Source organism: Bos javanicus, chromosome 7, assembly GCF_032452875.1.
Source record: "Bos javanicus breed banteng chromosome 7, ARS-OSU_banteng_1.0, whole genome shotgun sequence".
NCBI classification, from domain to species: domain Eukaryota; kingdom Metazoa; phylum Chordata; class Mammalia; order Artiodactyla; family Bovidae; genus Bos; species Bos javanicus.
Genome location: NC_083874.1, coordinates 3,512,330 through 3,532,974, shown reverse-complemented (window position 1 = coordinate 3,532,974; position 20,645 = coordinate 3,512,330). Strand labels below are relative to the sequence as shown.

General features: G+C 43.8%; 1 protein-coding gene across 6 annotated transcripts in view; it reads right to left on the bottom strand.

The window, feature by feature from the left end:
- ZNF93 (zinc finger protein 93) overlaps positions 1–13,406 on the bottom strand; it is a 33,979-nt gene extending 20,573 nt beyond the window's left edge. The window contains exons 1-5 of one of the 6 annotated variants that reach the window (XM_061421403.1): positions 13,198–13,406; positions 12,089–12,248; positions 8,877–9,003; positions 8,047–8,142; positions 7,257–7,381 (exon numbers count right to left, since the gene is read on the bottom strand). In XM_061421403.1, coding sequence (XP_061277387.1) covers positions 7,257–7,381; positions 8,047–8,142; positions 8,877–9,003; positions 12,089–12,121 — 381 coding nt within the window. In that variant the 5' untranslated portion in view covers positions 12,122–12,248; positions 13,198–13,406. Of the gene's footprint in view, positions 1–7,256; positions 7,382–8,046; positions 8,143–8,876; positions 9,004–10,871; positions 10,949–12,088 lie in introns of all 6 variants that reach the window. The other 5 variants (XM_061421404.1, XM_061421401.1, XM_061421399.1 and 2 more) reach the window with 5 other exon arrangements.
- Positions 13,407–20,645: the final 7,239 nt, after the last annotated feature.

The window sequence follows — 20,645 nt, the reverse complement described above, 5'->3', positions numbered from 1 at the left end:
CCCAAACTCATCATCTCATCTGAAAATATTTCCAAACACATTTCTCAAAGGGCATTAAAAAAAAGCAAAACATCTCACAGCCAATGAAATTAACACTATTTACTAGTAGCATCTTATATACAGGCAGCATTTGAATTTCCCTATGTGAAAGCCTTTGACTGTGTGGATCATAACAAACTGTGGAAAATTCTGAAAGAGATGGGAATACCAGACCACCTGACCTGCCTCTTGAGAAATTTGTATGCAGGTCAGGAAGCAACAGTTAGGACTGGACATGGAACAACAGACTGGTTTCAAATAGGAAAAGGAGTACGTCAAGGCTGTATATTATCACCCTGCTTATTTAACTTCTATGCAGAGTACATCTTGAGAAACGCTGGGCTGGATGAAGCACAAGCTGGAATCAAGATTGCTGGGAGAAATATCAATAACCTCAGATATGTAGATGACACCACCCTTATAGCAGAAAGCGAAGAACTAAAGAGCCTCTTGATGAAAGTGAAAGAGGAGAGTGAAAAAGTTGCCTTAAAGCTCAACATTCAGAAAACTAAGATCATGGCATCCAGTCCCATCACTTCATGGCAAACAGATGGGGAAATAGTGGAAACAATGGCTGACTTTATTTTTTTGGCTCCAAAATCACTGCAGACGGTGACTGCAGCCATGAAATTAAAATATGCTTACTCCTTGGAAGGAAAGTTATGACCAACCTAGACAGCATACAAAAAGCAGAGACATTACTTTGCCAACAAAGGTCCATCTAGTCAAGGCTATGGTTTTCCAGTAGTCATGTATGGACGTGAGGGTTAGACTATAAGGAAAGCTGAGCGCAGAACTGATGCTTTTGAACTGTGGTGCTGGAGAACTCTTGAGAATCCCTTGGACCAACCAGTCTATCCTAAAGGAGGTCAGTCCTGAGTGTTCACTGGAAGGACTGATGTTGAAGCTGAAACTCCAATACTTTGGCCACCTGATGCAAAGAGCTGACTCATTTGAAAAGACCTTAATGCTGGGAAAGATTGAGGGCAGGAGGAGAAGGGGACGACAGAGGATGAGATGGTTGGATGGCATCACCAACTCAATGGATGTGAGTTTGGGTAAACTCCGGGAATTGGTGATGGACAGGGAGGCCTGGTGTGCTGCAGTCCATGGGGTTGCAAAGAGTCGGACATGACTGAGCAACTGAAATGAACTGTGTCATAAATTTTTTCAATTAGGAAACAAGGTTCACCTACCTTGGTTGGTGAACTCTTAAATCTTTTCTAATTATTAGGTTATAAATGTAATTTGTAATCTGGTGAAGTGAAGGTTATTTGCCATCCCAGAAAAATATCTTAACCTGATAAAGAGTATCCACAACAACCTAGAGCTAACGTTACACTTGGGCTTCCCCAGTAGCTCAGTGGTAAAGAATCTGTCTGTCAATGCAGGAGATGGAAGAGATGTGGGTTCGATCTCTGGGTCAGGAAGATCTCCTGGAGAAGGAAATGGCAACCTACTCCAGTATTCTTGCCTAGACAATTCCATGGACAGATGAACTGGATGGGCTACAGTTTATAGGTTCACAAAGAGTCAAATATGACTGAGCGACTAAGCACACACATCATTATACTTAATAGTGAAAGGCTGAATGCTTTATACCTAAGATCTGGAACAAGGCAACCATGTCTGTTCTCACCACTCATAATCAGGATAGTACTGAAAGTCTACTTAGTACAACATGGCAAAAAAAATGAAATAAAAGGTATACAAATTGAAAAGGAAGAAATAAAACTGTCTCTATTTGTAGATAACAGTACAAAGAAAATTCCTCAGAATCTACAAAACATTTTCTAAAACTATAAGACATTTAGGAAGGTCACAGGATAAAGACAGACATACAAAAATCAGTATCATATCTACATAATATGGACATATGGGCGCTGAACTTGTATTTATAGTACCATTTATAATTACTCAAAAACACTTAAGTATAAATGTAACAAAATATGTACAAGACTTGTCTTATGAAAACTATGAAACATTGATGAAAGAAATTAAATAAGAGCTAAATGGGGAATTCCATGGTGGGTCCGTGGTTAGGACTCAGCACTTTCACTGCTGAGGGCCCAAGGGCCAGGGTCAATCTCTGGTCGGGGAACTAAGATCTCACAAATCATGTGGCTTGGCCAAAAACAAAAACAAAACAGAACTAAATATATGGTTGCTGCTGCTAAGTTGCTTCAGTCGTGTCCGACTCTGTGCGACCCCATAGACGGCAGCCCACCAGGCTCCCCCATCCCTGGGATTCCCAGGCAAGAACACTGGAGTGGGTTGCCATTTCCTTCTCCAATGCATGAAAGTGAAAAGTGAAAGTGAAGTCGCTCAGTCGTGTCCAACTCTCAGCGATCCCATCTCAGCGATCCCATGGACTGCAGTCTTCCAGGCTCCTCCGTCCATGGGATTTTCCAGGCAAGAGTACTGGAGTGGGGTACCATTGCCTTCTCCGATCAGAGTCTACAACCCACGGACAGAGGAGCCTGGTAGGCTGCAGTCCATGGGGTCGCTAGAGTCGGACACGACTGAGCGACTTCACTTTCACTTTTCACTTTCATGCATTGGAGAAGGAAATGGCAACCCACTCCACTGTTCTTGCCTGGAGAATCCCGGGGACGGCGGAGCCTGGTGGGCTGCCATCTATTGGGTTGGCCAAAAGTTTCAATACTTCTTATGTGAATCTACAATTATCTTAAAATGAAAGCTTTAAAAAAAAAAAAAAAGGCAAAATTCCCTCTAAAGTAAAAACTCCAATCAGTATCAGTCCCTGAAGAGTACCACTATCTCAGTGAATGGTATCAATGTCCATCCCTAAACAAGTCACAAGCCAAGCAGGCAACCCTGACAACTCAATATCCCTTATCTTCCGTATTGAATCCACCTTTAATTCCTGCTGCCTTTATCTCCTAAATCTCTCTGAAACTGGTTTCCTTCTTTCTGTCTCCATCACCACTAGGCTAAGCAAGTCACTCATGCATTCATTAACTGGAAACTGATGTGGACCAGGCACTGTTTTAGGTATTGGGGAAATAGGTACAAACGGAACAGACAACCAGCACAAGGGAGTTTATAATTCAGAGACAGAGCAGATTATAAATAAGTACTGACTATTTTGCAGTGATAAGGACTCTGAGAGAAAATAACACATGATGAGGGGATTAAAATAGATGGAAGAATGCTGCAAAGGGTGTGGAGGTAAGGGATCCTCCTATACTGTTGGTGGAAATATAAATTGGTGCTGCCACTATGGAAAACAGCATGGAAGTTGCTCAGAACAACTAAAAACAGAGTTGCCATATGATCCAGCAATCCCACTCCTGGGCATATGTCTGGAAAAAACTGTAATTCAAAAAGATACACACACCCGAAAGTTCACAGCAGCACCACTTACAATAGCCAAGACATAGAAACAACCTAAATGTCCATCAAAAGATGGAAGGATAAGGAAGATGTGGTATATATACACAATGGAATACTACTCAGCCATTAAAAAGAATGAAATAATGCCATTTGCAGCAACAGGAATGGACCTAGAGATTATCATACTAAGTCAAGTAAGTCAGAAAGATAAAGTCAAATACCACATTATATCACTTACATATGGAATCTAAAATATGATGCAAATAAACTTGTCTGAGGCAAAGGAACCAGAGATCAAATTGCCAACATCTGTTGGATCATAGAAAAAGCAAGACAATTCCAGAGAAACATCTGTTTCACTGACTATGCTAAAGCCTTTGACTGTGTGGATCCCAACAAACTGTGGAAAATTCTTCAAGAGATGGGAATACCAGACCACCTGACCTGCCTCCTGAGAAACCTGTTTGCAGGTCAAGAAACAACAGTTAGAACCAGACAAGGAACAACGGACTGGTTTCAAATTGAGAAAGGAGTATATCAAGGCTGTATATTGTCACCATGCTTATTTAACTTATATGCAGAGCACATAATGCATAATGCCGGGCTGGATGAAGCACAAGCTGGAATCAAGGTTGCCAGGAGAAATATCAATAATCTCAGATATGCATATGACACCATCCTTATGGCAGAAAGTGAAGAGGAACTAAAGAGCCTCTTGATGAAGGTTATAGAGGAGAGCGAAAAAGTTGGTTTAAAAGTCAACATCAAAAAACTTGAGATCATGGCATCCGGTCCCATCACTTCATGGCAAATAGATGGGGAAACAATAGAAATAGTGACAGACTTTATTTTCTGGCTCCAAAATCTCTCTGGACAGCTCTGGACAGTTGTACTTTCATTCAATTTAATCCAACTAAAGCTTAACTCAGAAAGGCAGACTCCTCATGGATCAGAGGCTGTCAAGGCGAAAGGAAGGGCAACAATTCCTCCTTCTCTCCCTCTGATCTTCCATGCCAGGCTTAGCCCATGCCTGGCAGTGGGGCTGATGCCTCTCCTAACTCTCTACTGCTTCCCTACTGCCTGAGTCCTCTGCTTATTTTGTGGTCATCTTCAGCTGTTCCCGCAAGATTAGTATATTTCTCCCAAATGACAGTTACAAAGAGAGCCAAGTCTGGTTCCGATCTCAAAAGATCTCACCTTGGATGGGGAAGCAAGCACTCTCCTAAAGGTGTGGGCACCTTAGGAATTGAGACAGCCTGTCTCATAGCTCGTCTCACTCACTCACTCACTTCAGTCGCTCGGTCGTGTTCAACTATTTGCAACTCCACGAACTGCAGCAGCACACCAGGCCTCCCTGTCCATCACCAACTCCTGGAGTCCACCCAAACCCATGTCCATTGAGTTGGTGATGCCATTCAACCATTTCATCCTCTGTCGTCCCCTTCTTCTCCTCCTGCCCTCAATCTTTCCCAGCATCAGGGTCTTTTCAAAGAGTCAGCTCTTTGCATTAGGTGGCCAAAGTATTGGAGTTTCAGCTTCAACATCAGTCCTTCCAATGAACACCCAGGACTGATCTCCTTTAGGATGGACTGGTTGGATCTCCTTGCAGTCCAAGAGACTCTCAAGAGTCTTCTCCAACACCACAGTTCAAAAGCACCAATTCTTCGGCACTCAGCTTTCTTTATAGTCCAACTCTCACATCTATACATGACCCTGGAAAAACCATAGCCTTGACTAGACAGACCTTTGTTGACAAAGTAATGTCTCTGCTTTTTAATATGCTGTCTAGGATGGTCATAACTTTGTTTCCAAGGAGTAAGCGTCTTTTAATTTCATGGCTGCAATCACCATCTGCAGTGATTTTGGAGCCCAGAAAGATAATAAAGTCAGCCACTGTTTCCCCATCTATTTGCCATGAAGTGTCTGGTGGGCCCCAATTCCACATCTTGATGGGTCCACTTATTCATCGGGACCGGACAACAACCTAAGACAAGTCCTACCACGTCTACGCCAGCTGGCTCCAGACTGGTTGCAGGCTGATCCTTGCACAATATAAGCCTGAGCCTGTGGCCACGCTACTTCAACTCCTCAGAGGCTGTGACCAGCTCTCAGGCACAGACCAGGTCCCATGATAGGGCTCCCACCTCAGCAGGATCTGGACCCTTCCCCTTTATCCCTGTTCCCACCTTTACAGACCAGCTTCCTTTCTCTGGACTTACACAGACTTACATTCACCCTGTGAATGCTTCTCATATCCAGGTATCCTTCCTTGGGAAGCACTGCCCACACTGCCCCTCCTGATCCACGTTCTCACAGAGAATGTGATTCTCACAGAGTTCCTGTGGCTCTTCCCCCAAGATCCCCACCAGAATCTGTCATTCCACACTCCTGTGTGCACTTAGTCTTCCCCTCAACTGAGCTCTGCCAGGGTAAGACCTGTGTCCTTCTGTCCAAGGTTGCACCACTGTTTATCACGGGACAGGAAAGCAGCAGATGAGGGTTTGAACTTGGTTCTCCCAGAGCCCCAGCCTCCCCAATTCAACAGCTGCCAGTCCCCAATTTTCATGACAGACACCTCTGCCATTTCTCTCCTCTGGTGACTACTTCTCTGGTTCAGTCACAGAATCTTCCTTCTTAACCCACCTCATGAACGTTGAGGTTTCCTGGAATGCTGACCTCTCCTCCATTCCCTCATCTACTCAGCTCAAGGCTTTAGATGCTTCTCTCACACTGATGGCTCCCTGACCTCCCTGCTGAGTTCCAACTCCCTAATCCTTCTATAATTGTCCACTGCTGACCTCTACCCATATTTCATTCACACCTCAAATGAAATCCATCCCACACTGAACTCATCATATACCCTTAATAAAGGGGGCCCTCTTCTTTCCTCCTGAACCCACTGCACACGCCTTCTTCCAGGTAATGTCTTGCCTACATTATTCAATAATCTCTAGAAGGTTCCCACCTCTGTTTTTTTCTCACTTCAACTCTAAGCCCAACAATGTTTCCAAAGTGACTATTCTTATTAAATTCAAATTACATAATTAAGGACTTCATGGATATATTTTGTGAAAATTCTAATAAAATTAAATGTAAATAAAGTCCCCTTTCATCATGCCCATTCTTGATCCCAATCCACATATAACTAGTGTCCCCTGACCGTTTTTTAAGCACTTAAGCACATATTATGCATGTAGACAAACGTGCATAACACCAGGGCCTTCCCTGATGGGTCTGCTAGTATAAAGAATCCTCCTGCAAAGTGGGAGACCTGGGTTCAATCCCTGGGTTGGGAAGATCCCTTGGAGAAGGGAACGGCTACTCACTGCAGTATTCTGGCCTAGAGAATTCCATGGATTGTATATCCATGGGGTCACAAAGAGTTTGACATGACTGAGCTACTTTCTGGAGAAGGCAATGGCACCCCACTCCAGTACTTCTGCCTGGAAAATCCCATGGACAGAGAAGCCTGGTAGGCTGCAGTCCATGGGGTCGCTCAGAGTCAGACAGGACTGAGCGGCTTCACTTTCACTTTTCACTTTCATGCATTGGAGAAGGAAATGGCAACCCACTCCAGTGTTCTTGCCTGGAGAATCCCGGGGACGGCGGAGCCTGGTGGGCTGCCATCTATGGGGTCGCACGGAGTCGGACACGACTGAAGCGACTTAGCAGCAGCAGCAGAGGTACTTTCACATGCATGCGTGTAGACAAACACCACGTGATTTTCTTTACCCGTAAATGGTGACATGTTATGATCATGCTCTGTAACTTGCTTTAGCTTCTCACGTGCCTTGGAGCTCAGCCCACACCAGTGCTCCTTCTTTCTAACTGTGGTGCTGTGTTCGAACACAGGAACCCACCTCAGGATGTTTACAGTGTCTCAGACTCAAGACCAGTCTTTCCAAAATATCAAGGACCATATAATTCTTCAACTTAAAATTCTTGAATTGGGGCTTCTTTGGTGGCTCAGTGGTAAAGAATAAGCCTGCCAACGCCGGAGACACAGGTTCAATCCCTGATCCAGGACGATCCCACAGGCCAAGGAGCAACTTGGCCCATGAGCCTCAATTGCTGAGCCTGTGCTCCAGAGCCTGGGAGCCACAACAAGAGAAGCCAGCGCGGTGAGCAGCCTGAGCACGGCAACCGGCAGCAGCCCACGCAGCAACAAAGACCCAGCCCAGGCAAACACAGTCAACAGATAAATAAAACCATCAGAAAAGTCTTAAATGATTTCCAGTCAGCCACAGACAGTTCTCACCTTTAAGAACTGTACCAAAGCACCCATAGTGTGGCCCCCACCCGGCTTTCCAATCTATTTTCTTTCTCATCTCTTTCTTTTCCTATAATGCTGGCCTTCAGTCAGAATGAATCAGCCACAGTTCCTTAAATACACTAAGTCTGCTGAGTGAATACATGAAAATGTAGCCCTTCTCTCAAACAGGAAAGAATAAGAAAAAAGATCCTGAGAGATTCACCTGTGAAGTAACTGTAAGAGAAAAAGAGGACGCTTGTGACTGGGGGCCTTAGCATTCCTTCTCCATCATTTCTTGAGGACTGAGAACCTGGAGAAAGTTCACTGACCAACATCTCCAAGTCACACATCCACTCATTTACCAGACTGCTGCTTGCAGAGATTCCCCACCCACTCACCTAGAGAGGAATCTCCAGGGCTTTCTTTCTCTACCTTCCAGGGATCTTCTCCTTGCTGCAACAGGGAGATCACTTCAGGTTTGGAAAATGGGAGTCCTGCTCACAGCAAAAAAAAAAAGGACAAAAAAATAAAAACAACAACAAACTCACTCTTGACACAAAGAGGTAACTGGTTCTGAGTGGAAACTGAGAGGATGAGGCAAAGAGCTTCTGTGGGCTGCTCAAGCTATGCCCCTGTGATGTAAAGGAGCGGGTTAGGGAAAAAACCAAGGGACTTGTAGAACCTAATGATGGAATAATTAGTTACATGTTAGGGAAACACAATGAGCATGCAGCCCTGAAATAGGGTACCATTAGCTTTCTGTAGAAAAAGAAGTATGTGAGATGTCCAGACTGATATCTATAAACAGGTACCTATGGAAAGGATTCTGTAACAGGTAGCTTGTTTAAAATGAGAAGACACTATCTAGCTCCCTTTAAAATATGGATTATATGGTGTTTATCTGGCTGGAAAAGAAAACGGGGGAAGGCAAGTGGTGGGTCAAAGAAGGGGGCTGAAGGATGCTCTCTGCTTAGAAATGAGCAAACACGTCATAGTGGGAACGGCTTGAACTATGAGGGAATTTCTAATGTGCAGCTCTGTAGACTGTCCCATCCATGAGGCACGAGGCATCCATGCGTATGAGGCCAAATTTTTCAGATTTATTTTTGGAGATCCAATTTGTACACTGCTAAGGCAAAATTCAGCTGAAATTTTGATGATCCATGGCTTTTATCCAGGATTTGGGTGCTGAGTTATTCCAATTTCCCATCAGAGGAAATTTCCTTACCCAATGAGACAAGGTTACTATAGTTCTCCAGCATTACATCTTGGTACAGGTTTCTCTGAGAAGGAGCCAGTTTTCTCCACTCATCCCGTGTAAAGAGCACAGCCACATCTTCGAACGTCACTGACACCTGTAGAGACAAGCCATCCTAGCTCACCCAGGACCACCCATCACACAGGGTGAAGGCAGCAGCAATGGGAAGTAGTCAGGTTACCATGAAACGCTTCTATATTATTCTAGGTTCTGAAAGGTTCAAGTCACTAGTTTAATGTACACTTGATTTGTGACAAATATATACTGAGTAGCATGAAGTCTGAACCATGCCCTGTGTTAACCACAGAGATGTGTGGAGGTATTAAGGCCATTAGTAGGAATGTTTGTTAGAATAATCTTTCTTAAGGCAATTCAATAAAACATATTAAGAGCATTAAAATGTTTATGCTCTTTAAGTCTCCAAATTACTGTATTTGTTTGACAACGAACCATGCAAAAAAATGCACACACAAGGACATTTATTATGGTGTTAGTAAGAGCAAAGAAATGGAAACAACCTAAATAATCATTGACAGAGGCTGGGTTACATGATTTAAGGCATTATCTGTGTGCTCTCTGAAGCCTGAGGACAATAGTGGCAATTAAAGTAGCTATCATTTACTGAATGCTTTCTTCAGGCCAAGTACTTTTCTTAGAGCTTTATATTAACCTTTAGTGTAAATCTTTTATCTTCATGACAACCCTGAGAAGAAGGTACTATTATTATCCTCATTTTACACAGGAGAACTCACAGAGAGGGGAAGACATCTGTCTAAAGTCATAAAGCTGGTCAGTGGTAGTGCTGGGATTCCAATTTCAGGTACATGTCTAAGGCTCCATTCTTAACCACTCTGTAAAAGGCCTCTCAAAATCTACCAAATAATTAGTAAATAATTGAAATACTGCACACGATGTACTTAAAACCATACCAAGCCTATATTAAAGGTTCAGATGTTACCTATTATCACATCAATATAAAGTACTAGGCAATCATTAAAACTGATGATATAAGTCAATAATGTTGACTTAAAAAGACATTCATGATAATGTTAATTACAAAAAGCAGAATATGTATCAGTATGTGTAGCTTGTTCCCATTTTTGAAAAAAATTAAATATGTACATAGAAAATAATGCTGAGAGATACATAACAAATGGCTCACAGCAATTATCTCCAGATGGTGGGTTTCTTTCTGCATATATGGAAAAAATATATACACAAACACACACACATACACACATATATGCACATATGTACATATACAAGCATATACATATACACATATATATGTGCATATTTTATTCTCTGTAAAGTTTTTTGCCACAATTATGCAATATTTGTATGGTAAGATGAGGCATTAAATTAATATTGGTGAGGAATACAGCAATTCTTTGCTGTCAAAGAATTTACAATCTAACTAACAGACAAGAAAAGTGCATAAATTTGAACAACAAAAGAAAATGTGTAGCTGAATATGACCACACATCATTTCCATTTACCCTTATTTTAGAGACAAGGAACACAAGATCCAGGGCAGTTAGGATTCCAAGTCACATACTTTATTAATGGCAGAGACAGGATGATAACTAGTCTCCTTTTAACACAGCACTTGGTATATTCTCTCTCTGACCCTAAAACATCCCGTTACTGAGTTTTACATACAAGTCCACGCAGCATGTGAGGTTAGGGAGAAATGTCATATAGGGACGGAGAAGATTCTGGGCAAGAGAGCAGCTTGACTTTGCTGGAATGGAATGTGAAAGCCAAGCAGCTCTAATATACAAAGGCAGGTCCTAGCCATTGCCTCAGAAGATCAATCACCACATTTCGTGGCTTCAGATGACATACAACATCACACATCACAGAGCTCTGGTAACACAGGGTCTGGGCCTACTCTGCATTCTGAAAAATGCACCAGAGGAACGGCTGGACAATAACCAGCATGAACTGAGAGGCCAGACATACCTGGGTTTGATTTCAGGTCACTGGACTTCTTTGAGCATCAGTTCCCTCATATGTAAAATGGGGTAATAACTGCTGCGCTGTTATGAGAGTGAGAACAAAGGTAAAGCCCTCGGGATATTCCCTAGCAACATTAAGTATCAATATTATTGTTAGATGAAAATGAGTAAAAACTGACAGTATTTTCTGGGTCTGAAAAACACTGTATAGTCATTTCTATCTGCCAACAGTTATAGTATCGTGGACTAGAATGATACTGTTCAGCTACCACAACCACCACCTACTGAACGTCTCTGATGTGCCCAGCCCCGATTAAAACACTTTCCATGCTGTAATTTCACGTGGTCCTCTCATCTACCCTATGAGGCAGGCAGGCATGGCTGTTATTCTCATTCTACAGCTGAGGAAACTGAGGCACAGAGAGATGTAGATGCCTAAGGCCTATAAATGACAGCAGAGGATATGGGTTCAAACCTGGCTGTCTGGCTTGAGAGCCCCACTTCTAACTGTACACCCTGTATACCTTGACTCTCCACTACTGATATCCCACAAGATCCTCCCTGCCACTTCCTGAGGAGTCTTCTCTCTGCTCTTGAAGTCAAGAGGCCTCTCCATTTATGTTCCCTCTGACATGGTTAACCTGGATGGGGGCCCCACCTTCATTTCCACAGAATAAAGATGAAAATAGTAGGTCAAGATCAGCTTTCAAGAGAGTGGTAGAAGCAAGATACATGATCCAGAAAGTTAAAACTAAAAACTATGGACTGGGGAAAAAACCTGGGAAAGATAGCATGAGGATTCTCAGGGGTGGAAAGAAAAAGAAAAGCCTTCTGGCCAAGAGTAGGGAGAGGGACAGGAATGAGCAAAGGGGCCAGGCCAGAAAGGAACGCTGCCAAGTGTTCATGTTTGTTCTAACCTCAAGTGATATGAGACGTGTGGCATCTTACCTGTCTAATTAGTAATCACATGGTGAGCTGAGATTAATGAATAGAAGAGTGCATACCAGGAAAACAAAAGAGAAACACTAGATATGGATTGCAAGGTTGGAAGTGAACATTCCCTATGGAATCCACCATCCACCTCTGTGGGCAAGCTCTTCAGAGAAAAGGATATGGGCTCCAAATCCTGGTGAAGATTGTATTAGGGGGAGAACTCCAGTTTGAAGATAAAAAAAAAAAAAATCTATTTGTCTATAAGACTTGAGAGGGCAATGAACTCACCTGAGACCTTGCTTCCCTCTGTTCGGCAGCCATATCCTCTTTCTGAGCAGTTTCCCTTGAGGATGGGTGAAGTCTCCAGAAGTCAGATCTGAGAGAAGAAAAAGGGAGCCAGCAGGAAGCCCCTTCTCTTTCCACCCCTCAGAATCAGCAACTCTGAAACCTTTACAGAGAATGAGAATGATACCATGTGCCCTCAGAGAAGGACCTAGGAATAGACAGCACCAGAGAGAAGGGCTGGGTCATCCTGTTCCAGGCCCAGCTCTCTCCCTGACTCAGAGGAAAAGGTCCTAGGACTCTATCAGCAGTAGTAGCAGCTCCTTGAGCCTCACCAAGTGTCAGGCACTGAATGCATCATTGAGCACAGTTGGCACTGTCAATCCCCCATTTTATAGATCAGGACACTGAGGGCAGAGTGGGAGCAACTTACCCCAGTCCACACAGCCAAGGGAGGGTGGTACCAGGATTCCAACCACAGCTGGCCACAGAGCACATGCTTTAACCTCCCTGCATGCACGTGACAACTTTTCTCCACGCAAGTCTTCCCACCCAACTCCTCCCCCTCCTGCCAAAGAAACAATTTCCAGATTTTTCTAGAAAACCTGCTTCCGGAAGGGAACACATCAGCTCTCCTAAAGCGGGGAGCAGGCTTTAGGGAGGAGGAACAGACAACCGAAGATCGGGATTCCAGTCCTGATTCTGCCACTGGGGAAAACCAGTGACTCACTTCTCACGCAAAACGAGCCTTTCACTAAGGAGGGCAGTGGCGATGCTAGAGGGAGGAAATTATCTTCACATTCACTGCCGGCCCGGAGCAAATTAAAACGCCCGCAGGAGCCAGGCAGGTAGCTCGCTGGGAACAGGTCGGGAGAAAGCAGCAGGGTGGCAGAACCCGGCGAATGGGGAGGAAGTGCCCGACTTGCGGCGTTCAGGGCACATCTGTGGGAGGCGGTGGTGCGAAGAAGACAGAGCCGGTGGCGCTCCGCCCACGGCCTGCCGGCACCCACGAAGAACCCGCTCTCGCCTCCTGGGCCTCTGTCCCGCGCCCCGACGCAGCATCCTTCCGAGGCCCGGTCCTCCCTCCTGCATCCCGCCGACACTCCACCGCTCACCTCGCCCAGGCCTCCGGGGGTTCCACGGGCAGCAAGTGTTACGCTCCGGAACTGACACGGCCAGACAACTGCTTCAGGTAGGGACTTGTCCGAGGTGCTGCCTGGGTCGGCCTCACGCCGGGAGGCCTTTCACGCCAGCGGCAAAACCCACGCAGGTCCGGGACCCTCAGGGGCTAGCGCTATCCCCTCTGGGAAATGTAGTCCACACCAGGACCCAAGGATTCTGGGAAGTGTAGTTCTTCGTAACTGTCTGCCAGGAGAGGCCGGGCTGAGTCTGTCCCATTACCAGACGCATTCTGGGCTAATGCTGGTGCTTCCTGGGCCGCTGGGTCGTGGGTTCCTGATTCTTCCGGGAGGAAACAGTTTTGCCAGGATAGTATGTGTAGCTCTGCATCTTTGTAAATGATAGTAAGGCAAGTAGACAACTGACAAGAGCAAACCTATTTTCTCTTCAGTCTTTCAACAAGTATATTGAGCACCTGTTGGAGATAAGCCCTACCTCAGTGAGCAAAACAGAGATCATTGCTTTGGAGAACTTTTTTCTGGGTCAGGGGACGGGGAAGGAGGTGTTGCAGGAAGGGAAACCCCTTCCAGGGCCCAAAGAGGGCTCTTGTCTAACACTCGGAAACGATATGTCCAAGGAGACACACATGCTCACAAAGCAAGAGACTTTATTGGAAAAAGTATCCTGACCCCACACCCCAGCCCCCCAGAGAGCAGTAGGGTAAGGGAACCCAGGAGGACTGCTCTGCCACGTGGCTCACAGTCTCAAGCATTATGGTAATGGGGGATTACTTTCCAGGTTGTCTTTGGCCAATTATTCTGACTCAGAGTCCTTCCTGGTGCTGTACACGTTCCTCAGCCAAGATGGATACCAGGGAGAAGGATTCTGGAAGATGATCGGACATGTGGTGTTTCCTTTTGACCTTTCCCGAATTCTTCTGGTTGGTGGTGGCTGATTAGTTGCTATTCTTTACTAGGACCTCCTCCTGTCGTGAAATAACTCATGCAAATGGTTACTGTGGTGCCTGGCCAAGCTGGGCGATTTCAGTCAGTATGCTTTCCCTAACAGAGAGATTGAGCAGATAAGAAGTCATGAACAAAATTATATAGCATTTTAGAAAATAAGCATTATGGGGAAAAGCAAAAGAAAAGAAAGGAAGAATCTGCAACAGGTATGGAGGCAGGTTGCAGCAAGGAATAGGGTCACAAATACCACCCTTTGTTAATATAGCAGGAAACAATCTTGGTAAGGTAGAATAAGTATCCTTCTGTAAGTTCTTTATTTATTTTTTATTGAAGGATAATTGCTTTACAAAACTTTGTTTTCTGTCATACCTCAACATGAATCAGCCATTGGTATACATATATCCCCTCCCTTTTGAACCTTCCTCCCATCTCCCTCCCTATCCCACCCATTTAGGTTGATACAGAGCCCCTATTTGAGTTTCCTGAGCCACACAGCAAATTCTCGTTGGCAATCTATTTTACATATGGTAATGTAAGTTTACATGTACTCTTTTCATACATCTCACCCTCTCCTCCCCTCTCACCATGTCCATAAATATATTCTCTCTGTTTGTTTCTCCATTGCTGCCCTGTAAGTAAATTCTTCAGAACCATTTTCCTAGATTCCATATATGTGTGTTAAAATATGATATTTATCTTTCTATTTATGACTCACTTTACTGTGTATAATAGGTTCTAGGGTCATCAACCTCATCAGAACTGACTCAAATGCGTTCCTTTTTATGGCTGAGTAATATTCCATTGAGGCTTCCTAGATAGCTCTGTTGGTAAAGAATCCGCCTGCAATGCAGGAGACCCTGGTTCAATTCCTAGGTCAGGAAGATCCCCTGGAGAAAGGAAAGGCTACCCACTCCAGTATTCTGGCCTCGAGAATTCCATGGACAGTCCATGGGGTTGCAAAGAGTCGGACACGACTGAGCGACTGAACTGAACTGAACTGAATTATTAATTATTAATTAAAGGGATATATATAATATCCCTTCCCTCTTGAGCCTCCACCACCTGCCCCCGATACCACCCTCTAGACCATCACAGACTGACAGCCTGGGCTCCCTCTGCTACACAGCAGCTTCCTGCTAGCTATCTGTAGCTGTCTATTTCACACATTGTAGTGTAGACCTGGCATCACTGACTCAATGGCCACGAGTTGGAGCAAGCTGCAGGCGATGGTGAAGGACAGGAAAACCTGGTGTGCTGTGATCCATGGGGTCGCAAAAAGCCAGACACGACTGAGCGACTGAACAGCAACAATGACAACAAGTGTCCACACGTTAGTGCTACTCTCTCAGTTCTTCTTATCCTCCTTCTCCCACTGTGTCCACCACACCTCAGTTTTTTTTTGTGTGTGTGTGAAAAAAGACAAAAAAGTATTAAAGAGCAGTTTTAGGTTCACAGCAAGATTGAGAGGAAGATAGCACAATTTTTCATTTATTTTCTACACCAATGTATCATAGCTTCCCTCATTATCAACATCATTCGCCCCAGTGTTATGTTTGTCACAGCCGATATACCTACAGTGACATCCCACTTACTCAAATTCTGTAGTTTACTTTAGGGTTAACTCTTGGTTTTGTATATTCTATAGGTTTGAACAAATATATAGTGAATGACATATCTATGGTTACAGAGTAGTTTCCCAGCTTTAAATCCTCTGTGCTCTGCCTGTTCATCCCTCCCTATCCCCTAACTGGCAACCACTGATATTTTTACTGTTTCCATAGTTTTGCCTTTTCCAGAATGTCATATAGTTGATATCGCACAGTATGAAGCCATTTAAAACTGGCTCCTTTCCTTTTGTAACATGCATTTATGTTTCCTCTGCATCTTTTTGTGACTTGATTTTATTGTGACTTGATTTTGTTCACTGAGTTTTAAAGCTGAATGATATTCCATTGTCTGAATGTACCATACTTTTTATCTTTTCACCTACTGAAGAGCATCTATATTGCTTACAAGTTTTGGCAGTTATGAATACAGCTGCTTTAAATGGCCATGTGTGAGTTTTTGTGTGGACATAGCTTTCAAATTCTCTTTTGAGCATGACTCTTTGGTCATATGAATAAGGAAATGGCAACCCAGTCCAGTATTCTTGCCTGGGAAACACCATGGACAGAGGAGCCTGGTGGGCTACACTCCATGGGGTCACAAAGAGTCAAACATGACTGAATGACTAATACTTTCACACCTAGATCATATGGTAAGAATATGTTTCGTCTTGTAAGAAACTACTAAATTGTCTTCTAAAGTGACTGTCCCATTTTGCATTCCCTTCAGCAAAGTATGAGACTTCCTCTTGCTTCACATCCTTGACAGCATTGGGTATTGTCAGTGTTCTGGATTTTGGCCATTCTAATAGGCATGTGAAGGAATCCATTGTTATTTTAATATACATTTCCTTAATGACATGTGATGTAGAGCATATGATGATCTTTTAACATGCTTATTTGCCATATATCTTCATATGCTTATTTGCCATAAAAGTCTTTGGCCCATTTTAAAAAATCTTATTATTTTCCTACTACTGAGCTTTAATGGTCTTTGTATATTTTGGATAATATCTGATAAGTCCTTTATCAGATATAGCTTTTTGCAGATTTTCTCTCAGTCTTTGGCTTTTATTTTCATTAGACTGATGGTGCCTTTCACAGAATAGACATTTAAAAAAAATTTATATTATTTTTGGCTACACTAGGTCTTCATTTGGAGAAGACAATGGCACCCCACTCCAGTACTCTTGCCTGGAAAATCCCATGGCTGGAGGAGCCTGGTGGGCTGCAGTCCATGGGGTCCCTAAGAGTTGGACACGACTGAGCGACTTCACTTTCACTTTTCACTTGCATGCATTGGAGAAGGAAATGGCAACTCACTCCAGTGTTCTTGCCAGGAGAATCCCAGGGACGGGGAGCCTGGTGGGCTGCCGTCTATGAGGTCGCACAGAGTCGAATACGACTGAAGCGACTTAGCAGCAGCAGCAGCAGCAGCAGCAGGTCTTCATTGCTGCATGCAGGCTTTCCCTAGGCGCAGCAAGTGAGGGCTACCCTTCATTGCAGTGTGTGGGCTTCTCACTGTGGTGGCTCCTCTTGTTGCAGAGCACAGACTCTAGATATGCTTCAGTAGTTGCAATACTCAGGCTCAGTTGTGGCCTGTGAGCTATAGTTGCTCTGTGCAATGTGGAATCTTCCTGGGCCAGGGATTGAACCCGTGTCTCCTGCACTGGCAGGTGAATTCTTATCCACTGTACCACGAGAGCAGACATTTTTAATTGTGATGAAGTCCAACTTTACAATTATTTCTGTCACTGATCATGTTTATGGTGTTGTATCTCAAGTCACTACTTTACCCAAGGTCGTCTAGGTTTTCTCCTATGTTATCTTTTAAAATTTTACATTTTGCGCTTTCATATAGGTTGATTTTGAGTTGATTTTTGTGAAGGATGTAAGATCTGTGTCTAGATTCATTTTATTTGTGCGTGTGTGGATGTTCAGTTCTTCTAGCACCATTTGTTGAAGAGACTGTCATTGCTCCATTGTATTTCCCTTGCTCTTTGTCAAACATCAATTGGCTGTATTTATGTGGGATTTAAAGAGTGAACATCAACATTTTAGAAATCAGTGAACTAAAATGGACTGGAATGGGTGAATTTAACACAGATGACCATTCTATCTACTACTTCTAAGGGAAGAATCCCTTAGAAGAAATGGAGTAGCCATCATAGTCAACAAAAGAGTCCAAAAGGCAGTACTTGGATGCAATCTCAAAAACGATAGAATGACCTCTGTTTGTTTCCAAGGCAAACCATTCAATATCACAGTAATCCAAGTCTATGCCCCAACCAGGAATGCTGAAGAAGCTGAAGTTGAACAGTTCTATGAAGACCTACAAGACTGTCTACTTCTTTTTGACCTGCCGAATTTCTGCTGAGAAATCAGCTGACAGCTTTATTGGAGTTCCCTTGTATGTGACTTGTTCCTTTTTCCCTTGTTGCTTTTAATATTCTCTTTTCATTTAATATTTTGCCATTTTAATTACAGTGTGTCTTGGTGTGATCCTTTTTGAGATGATCCTGTTTTGGATTTTCTGTGTCTCCTGGACCAGATATCTGTTTCCTTTCCCAAGTTACAGAAGTTTTCAGCTATTATGTCTTGAAATATGCTCTTTGCCACTTTTGCTCTCTCTCTTCTCCTTCTAGGACCCTTATCATGTGAACGTTAGTATGCTTGATGTTGTCTTGAGGTGAAGTTGCTCGGTTGTGTCAGACTCTTTGTGACCCCATGGACTGCAGCACACCAGGCTTCTCTGTCCATCACCAACTCCTGGAGCTTGCTCAAACTCATGTCCACTGAGTCAGTGATGCCATCCAGCCATCTCATTCTCTGTCATCCCCTTCTCCTGCCTTCATTTTTTCTTAGGATCAGGGTCTTTCCCAATAAGTCAGTTCTTCACATCAGTTGGCCGAAGTATTGGAACTTCAGCTTCAGCATCAGTCCTTCCAATGAACACCTAGGACTGATTTCCTTTAGGATTGACTGGTTGGATCTCCTTGCAGTCCAATGTACTCTCATGAGTCTTCTCCAACACCCCAGTTCAAAAGCATCAATTCTTCGGCATTCAGCTTTCTTTATGGTCCAGCTCTCACATCCATACATGACTACTAGAAAAATGATAGCTTTGACTAGATGGACCTTTCTCAGCAAAGTAATGTCTCTGCTTTTTAATATGCTGTCTAGGTGGAGCTGCTGTTGGGCTTCTCTTGTAGCTCAGTTAGTAAAGAATTGGCCTGCAGAGCAGGAGACCCGGGTTTGATCTCTGGATCAGGAAAATCCCCTGGAGATGGAAATGGCAACCCACTCCAGTATTCTTGCCTGGAAAATCTCATGGACAGAGGAGCCTGGCGGGCTACAGTCCATGGAGTCTCAAGAGTTGGACATGACTTAGCTACTTAGATTAGACTAGACTAGGTTGGTCATAGCCTTTCTTTCAAGGAGCAAGTGTCTTTTAACTTCACGGCTGTAGTTAGCATCTGCCAGAGAAGGCAATGGCACCCCACTCTAGTACTCTTGCCTGGAAAATCCCATGGACGGAAGAGCCTGGTAGGCTGCAGTCCATGGGGTCGCTAAGAGTCGGACACGACCGAGCGACTTCACTTTCACGCATTGGAGAAGGAAATGGCAACCCACTCCAGTGTTCTTTCCTGGAGAATCCCAGGGATGGGGAAGCCTGGTGGGCTGCCATCTCAGGGGTTGCATAGAGTCGGACACGACTGAAGCAACTTAGCAGCAGCAGCAGTAGCAGTTAGCATCCGCAGTAATTTTGGAGCCTGAGAAAATAAAGTCTGTCACTGTTTCCATTATTTCTTCTTCTATTTTGCCATGACGTGATGGGACTGGATGCCATGATGAAAAAAATTCAATTTTAACAACTTTGATAAATTTTTACAATAATTTGCCCATTTATAATCATTTTCACAATTTTAGGAAGTTGTTCATAGCCCTCATATTTTAAAGACTACTGGATCTTTAATGGTTTTCCTTTCTGATTTCCTTTATTGATTCCTTTATTTATTCCTTTATTGATTCCTTAGCAGCTGCTGCTGCTAAGTCGCTTCAGTTGTGTCCTACTCTGCACAACCCCATAGACGGCAGCCCACCAGGCTCCCCTGTCCCTGGGATTCTCCAGGCAAGAACACTGGAGTGGGTTGCCATTTCCTTCTCCAATGCATGCAAGTGAAAAGTGAAAGTGAAGTCGCTTAGTTGTGTCCGACTCTTAGCGACCCCATGGACTGCAGCCCACCAGGCTCCTCCATCCATGGGATTTTCCAGGCAAGAGTACTGGAGTGGGGTGCCATTGCCTTCTCCGCCTTTGTTGATTAGTTGCTCTCTTTTTCTTTGGCCTTGTTTCCTGTAATCAAATTTGTTATCCTTTTCAAAGCCCTATTTATAGTTTTATTTATTCTCTCAATGAGGGGTTTACTTCAGTAATTTCTAATTTTTTGCTAGAATCATCTTCCTTCTTTTTTCCCCTCAAAAGCAGAATGCTATACAAGGAGACAAGACTGAGGGAACAGGGAGATTGAGACTGAGAAAGCATGAAGGCAATGAAGCATATACTATTTTGCTATTTACTTCTGTGGTCACTATGGGCTAAGTGCTACTGGAGACTCTCTAACATGTGGAATACACCTCAGAATTGTCACCTCAAAGAAAGGAAACTACTTGTCTACTCCTACCCATTGCTTGCTACAGTCCATGGGGTCACAAAGAGTCAGACATGACTGAGCAACTAAGCACAGCACAGCTTACTTGATGGTTTTTTCTTGGGCATTAACTCTCCTGCAGTACAGGAGTTGTAGTTTGGTTAGGTCTTGGGGGTTCAGAAAGAGTCCTAAATTAGAAAACCAAAAGATGCAGCAGATGTTTGAA